The 6,000-nt window shown below is 45.4% G+C and overlaps 1 protein-coding gene across 1 annotated transcript in view; it reads right to left on the bottom strand.

The window, feature by feature from the left end:
- Positions 1–480: 480 nt before the first annotated feature.
- The window catches only part of TNR (tenascin R), a 78,057-nt gene continuing 72,537 nt past the window's right edge, over positions 481–6,000 (bottom strand). The window contains exons 20-21 of the mRNA XM_060088560.1: positions 1,515–1,678; positions 481–600 (exon numbers count right to left, since the gene is read on the bottom strand). Of these exons, the coding sequence (XP_059944543.1) occupies positions 481–600; positions 1,515–1,678 (284 nt within the window). The remainder of the gene's footprint in view (positions 601–1,514; positions 1,679–6,000) is intronic.

The following is a 6,000-nucleotide window of genomic DNA, read 5'->3' as shown; positions in this document are numbered from 1 at the left end:
GTTCATCTGTTTCCTTTTAAGGGGACTTGTTGGCAAAGCTTTCTTGCTGAGGCCCCTTCTCTGGGCTGGGGTGAGAACCTGGCCATCCAAGGCAGTGACCAGAGCACAATACCTGGAAGAGAAGGGCATCTCAGAAGGAGGGCAGGAAAGAAGGCACGTGCCTGTCACTGTCACAGAGTCTGACTCCAGGATTTGCCTTTGAATTGGTCTTTTAAGAAAATGTCTCACTTTTCCTCCTTGGTGGGAAAAGAGGGGTAGGTTAAGGATGACTGGGTAGGAGGGACATGGAGATAGAGGGTCAGGCCCGGGGGCAGCAGAAACCATGAGCTGCTGATTCTCAGCTGATTCCTGCTACATCCTGCTTCCTTCCAACGCTCTTAATATGTTGCAAAGCATTACTATGTCCCCCACCCCTTGTTTCATATTATAAAATACAAACAAATGACAGAAAAGGTCAGTTGGCTCGCAGCCGCCCACTGCTTAGAACTGCAAGGACCGCCGTTTCCTCCCCGCCATGAGACGGTGGCTGTAGGGGCGCATCTTCATTTCCACGAAGGGGATGGAGAACTCGTGGCCTTTCCAATGGTACCAGTTGATCCCCTGGGAAAGAGAAAGATAAGCATGTCAGACCACCCCTGCCCCCGCAACGGAACTGCCAGCTTGAAACGATAGGGGATGATGAGAGTGGAGAATCCAAGATGTGCATTTAGTCATTTTCCATTAACATGAAGCTTGAGGCTGAGTTCCCAGAAAGGGCAAAAGAGCAGAGATTTTTTTCTAGCTTTTCTCTTCAGACATTGCCAGTGGCCTGGGTCTATAATGGGAATGAGTTGCAGGTCATTCCTTATTGCTGGCTTTCTGGTTTTGGCTTTCAGGATTTGCACACACCAGTAACTAGTGTTGAATTTCAAGTTCCCAACAGTATAGAAGCATTTCGAAGAGCATAACTGTGTTTGACTGCTCACTCCTGATGGGAGAGTCAGGTGGTTTCCACCTATCAGGTGACCAACCATCTTGGTTTGCCCAGGACTAAGGGGTGCCCTGGCTGCTAGCCTTTCAGTGCTAAAATTGGAGAGGTCCCAGTTGGCCCACTTGTGGTCTCTAATGGGGAAAGACAGTCCCATTTACACTGCTATTTCTGATCTCTCCCTTCCTAGGACACTTCTTTGGATGAAGCTGAGCCTCTGAAGCTGTCCCTGAACTTGATAAGCTTTTCATGGGATAGGCTGGATGAGGAAATGAAATGGGACTTGACTGGTTGTCAAAGGCTTCTCTGGGTGAGTTCCAGCTCCTGAGTCCAGGTGCTTCCCTTTTCTTCCTCTGGCTTCGACTCTGTCCTGCTCTTATCCCAGTGTCTGCATTACTTTCCTCTTTATGAGAGTCCTTTCTCAACACTCTGAGTGTATCTTTTTAAAAGGGAAATATAAGACCCACCTGTGTACTTAGAACATAAAGCCAAGGGATGTGGGCTGCACGGCTCTGGGTCATTCATGCAGCGGCAGAGCTTCACCCACCTGGCTGTGCCTGGACTCCCCGTATTTCCCATTGAGGTTGGTCCGGTGGCAGTTCTTATACCACCAAGCCCCCTTGTATGACATGGCACAGTTGGTAACTGCAACATCATTGTCTCTGTCCTCTGTGGAGAAAGGGCGGCCCTGATGATAGCTGAGGGAGTCCCCTGGAAAAAAGACACATTCATGAGGCCGTCCAACCTGTTGTTCTTTTGTCAGGATGTTCTGGACATTTGACCCATGCCCAACAAACCTGGCATCCGCTTAAGAGACCTTCCACTCACCTCTCTGTTCCTATCTGGCTCCTCAGCCTGGCTGCACTGAGCTCTTACTCCACCTACCCCTTGGGTCCACTACTTCCGTGCTGCTCTACCCAGCTCATTACAGTAAGTCCCCTACATATGAACCTTCAAGTTACAAACTTTCAAAGATGCGAACCTGTGTTTGCACGTCCAATCACGTAAGTTAGTTCACATGTCTGGCGCACGTTGTCATTGCATCCTCTCCAAGTAGTTGTGCTTTTGTGTACTTTGTACTGTATAGGGTACGGTAGTACAGTATCTTTATTTCTTGCCTGTTCACTCGATGCCAGCCCCTGTATGCCAGCTGTTGTACTGTACTACTGTACTTTTCAAGGTACTGTACTATAAAATTAAAAATGTTTATTTTTGTGTTTGTTTTTTATGTATTATTTGTGTGAAAAGTATTATAAACCTGTTATAGTACAGTACTGTATAGCCGATTGTGTTAGTTGGGTACCTAGGCTAACTTTGTTGGACTTAACGAACAAATGGGAGTTACGAATGCGCTCTCGGAACGGAACTCGTTTGTCTGTAGTGGACTTACTGTGCCTCATTGCCCTGGCCTTCTGCTCAGAACTCTGTCCACTCAGCTCCACCTCACCATCCCTGTCTGTTTCTTTCAGGCCAGCACTGGGACACAGACATTCGCGGCTCCTTTTGTCTCAGAGGACACAGTGATGAGCCATGGTGACCTGGGCCAGTCCAGGTCACCACCGTACAGCCTGGCTTTCTCCATGGCTCATCAGGCCCAGTCAGCTCACACCCAGTATCCCCCTGTTCAGAACTTGGGGCCACATGTGAAGAGGGACATTAGCTAACTAGAGTTCCTGTCCATAGGAAACAGGATGGTAAGAAAATCCTAACCATGTCATAGGAGAAGTGGTTGGGGAAACCAGGGCTGTATCTTGGGGAAGAGCAGGCTTGAAGGGGGAGACAGTTTCCATTATCACTGACTCCAAATATTTGATGGACTATTGAGTAAACAAACAAACAATTCCCCCCCCCCCAAAACAAAAACTCTTTGGGAAAGTATGAGGGTCAGTAGGTAGAGACTGCAGGTGGCATATTTGGGCTAAATATATGAGGAGAAATTAGCTAAATATTAGAGCTGTTTATAAATGGTATGTACTATTTGGAGATATGGAGAGATCTCTATTCTTAGAGATCTCTATTCTTAGAGGCTGGGTGTTCTCTTGTTGGGATGTTATGCAGGGGACTCATATGAATTGAGTATTTGAGGTGAGGTATCAAACCGTAATTAATTTATACCTACTGGCCAAACTTTTGACAGGATTTGTGGTTAGAAATGTTGTGAAGGGGCTCACACTACTGAATGAGTGTTGTCTTAGATGCTTCTGAGGTCACTTTAAGCCAGGATAGGTCATAGTTCTGATCCTGTGGCTTCCGAGTCCACACTCACAGTGGCCACTCAGTGCCTCCAAGTGCTTCTGGCCACAGCTTAACTCTTAGGAAGATGATCTTTGTTTTATGGGGAAGCCTGATTCCTTCAGGCCAGTTGGGTCCCTAAGTCCATATGTCATTATTTCTATCCCATCTTTTTCATTTCCCCCTCCTAGTCTCTAAAAAACCAGGTTTTGTGTCCACCCAGAGCTAATCCCACTACCTGCAACTCATTCTTTCCCATGTCTTCCAGGTCCTGGAGAAGGAAGAAGAGATTTCTTATTTTTTCCTTTTATATATATATATATATATTAGGGTTTTCATCTCCTCTCACCCTAACTCATACTCATATCCTTTGTCTTAAAAAATCTTGAATTAATCCTACTCTCTAAAGACCCTTTCTTTACCACCAATTCCCTATGTTGTCTCTACCCATGTTCCTACCTTCTCATGTCCTGCTTGTCTCCCTGTAATCTAGAAGCTGACCTCATTACTCCCTTGGAACAGTTCTCTCCCACTTCCACTCTGATGTTGCTTTCTGCTTTCTCAGATATGATCCTGATGTTGGTCTTTGTCCCCTTCCCAAATCTGGCTCCCCCTCCCATTTCTGCTTCGTATATCCACCTCATATATTCATACATTATCTAAGTCTTGGTTTTTCTCTCTCAAACTGCTGTTCAGATTTGTACTTTTCTCTTAATTTCTAACATCAGTCAGGTCTCCTATAATCTCCTACCAGGATTAATGCAGCAGCTCCTGCGGGTCTCTGTTCTTTACTCAGATGTACTTTATGCTACTTATGGCTGTCACTTTGATCTTCCTAAAACCCCACATCCATTGTGTCACTCAGGACCCACCGTGGCTCCCCACTGCCCACCACATTACGACAGAATTCCTCTGCCCCCTCTGTTTTAAGGCTCTTCAGGGCCTGGCTCCACCCACTTTCTTTTTATTCTTTCTGAACTCACACCCTGTCCTGGACAGCCAGGCCCTTTGCACTTTCCTTCCCTCCATGATAACTGCTCCTTTTGTGATTTTTCTCCCAGGATTTTCCTTCCCTGGAATGTTTCCTTTACCATCAGGATCCTGGTCAAACGCCACTGCCTTCATGAAGCCTTTTTCAACCACTCAGAACCCCCTTCTCTGAATGCCTGGTAAACTGGGGGTGAGTACCATTCATTTTGTGGTGAGTTGCTTCTTAATGGTCTGTTTTTGTAAATGGATGTTTAGTTCTTGCAGCGGTCATGTCTTATGCTTCTTTTGAGTCCTCACAATTCACACAGTGAACTTTTAGGGGTTGCTCAACAACCTTTTATTGATAACTTGACTTGGAATTTTCAGTTCTAATCCAATTAGAGTCCTGGTTAGAGACTTGGATTTTTGTAGCCTTGAGAACAATGGAGATGGGAGAAGGGGCTGAACTTGGAATTGGAGGCCATGGGGATGGATTGTTGCCAGAAGGGCCAGTAAAAATGAGCAACATATAAGATAAAGGCCAGGGAACTTGGGCAATAGTAAATGCCAGAGAGAGGATGGGCTTTTCCTCTCTGGAGACCTTCCAACCTGGAAAGAACAACCATTGTGTGAAGTTGCCCAGAGAAGGGGGCAGCCTACATAAGCCTAGTTTCTCATCTTTTGAAGAAGATGAACTGAATATATGACATAAGAGGTCAGACTGCAATTAATTTATGATGATTGGCCAAATTGTTGGTGGGACTTGCCTCTGAGACATGACAGGAGAATGCAGTCCAACAGTTATGACCTCCATGGGGCCCGGTAGCGAGATAGAGCTGCAACAGAGGCTGCAGCAGCTGGGCCCAAGTTAGACAGGAAAGAGCATAGGCCTGGAGCAGGTGAGGTGGAGGGAGGGAGGGAGGCCATGTCAGGAAGTGGGAGGGCTTGCTTCTCTTTCTGTGGGAGAAATAAGAACTGCTTTTCTGCAGGCACGATTCTAATCTTAGGGAGTGGTTGGTATCAGGTTATTTTTGCAATGATTTAGTCTGATATTTTGTTTAATACACTCCATTTCAATGGCTATTTTATGCCCAAAGTGTGGTATTGGATCTTTTGTTGGGGCACTTCAGGCAGGTCTGATTGCCATTAGGAATGATCTCCCATATGAAAAACAACAAAGGAAAGTCTTCTCTTTGGAGTAACAGTACCTGGCTGAGCAGAGAAATAACTGAGCAGATGCAGTCGTTGGAGAGGCAACACTTGGATGATCTTCTTAATTCCAAGAGTTATAAAAATGTTACTAAATTTATATCCTAGCATTTAGCCTATAATTGGAGTTAATGAAAGGACCAATAACTCCATGTACCAAATAGTGGAATATTTGGCAAAACAGGTTTTAGGAAATGTGCTATAAGAGAACCCTGGAAATAGATTGGCAAAGCCTAAGAAGCAGACTGGATATTATGTTCTGATAAAACTATTAATGCAACAGAGCTTATAGAGATGGGTTTGGTCTACTTAGTGGAAGTGCCATAAAAATCTGTACAGAAAACGTGACCATGTATGGGGTTCTCGTGGAGGAATGAAAAGGAATGTGGCCCATGGGGAACATTTAGGAGCTGTTGTGTGTTCCCTGATGGAGGTGTTATGGTGACTGCTGATGGAGGGCAGTAGAGCTCAGAATGGGGGGACCTGTCTTCTTTTTATTAGTTCAAAGATGGTTTTCCTAGATGTCATTACAGGGGAGATTTCTACCAGACAATAGATGATTATGCTGTCACTGGATAAGAGCCCATATTGATTAATCTAGACAAGAAAAATAATCCTTCACC

This window comes from Mesoplodon densirostris, chromosome 2, assembly GCF_025265405.1.
Source record: "Mesoplodon densirostris isolate mMesDen1 chromosome 2, mMesDen1 primary haplotype, whole genome shotgun sequence".
Lineage (NCBI taxonomy): Eukaryota > Metazoa > Chordata > Mammalia > Artiodactyla > Ziphiidae > Mesoplodon > Mesoplodon densirostris.
This window is presented reverse-complemented; position numbering and strand designations above follow the sequence as displayed.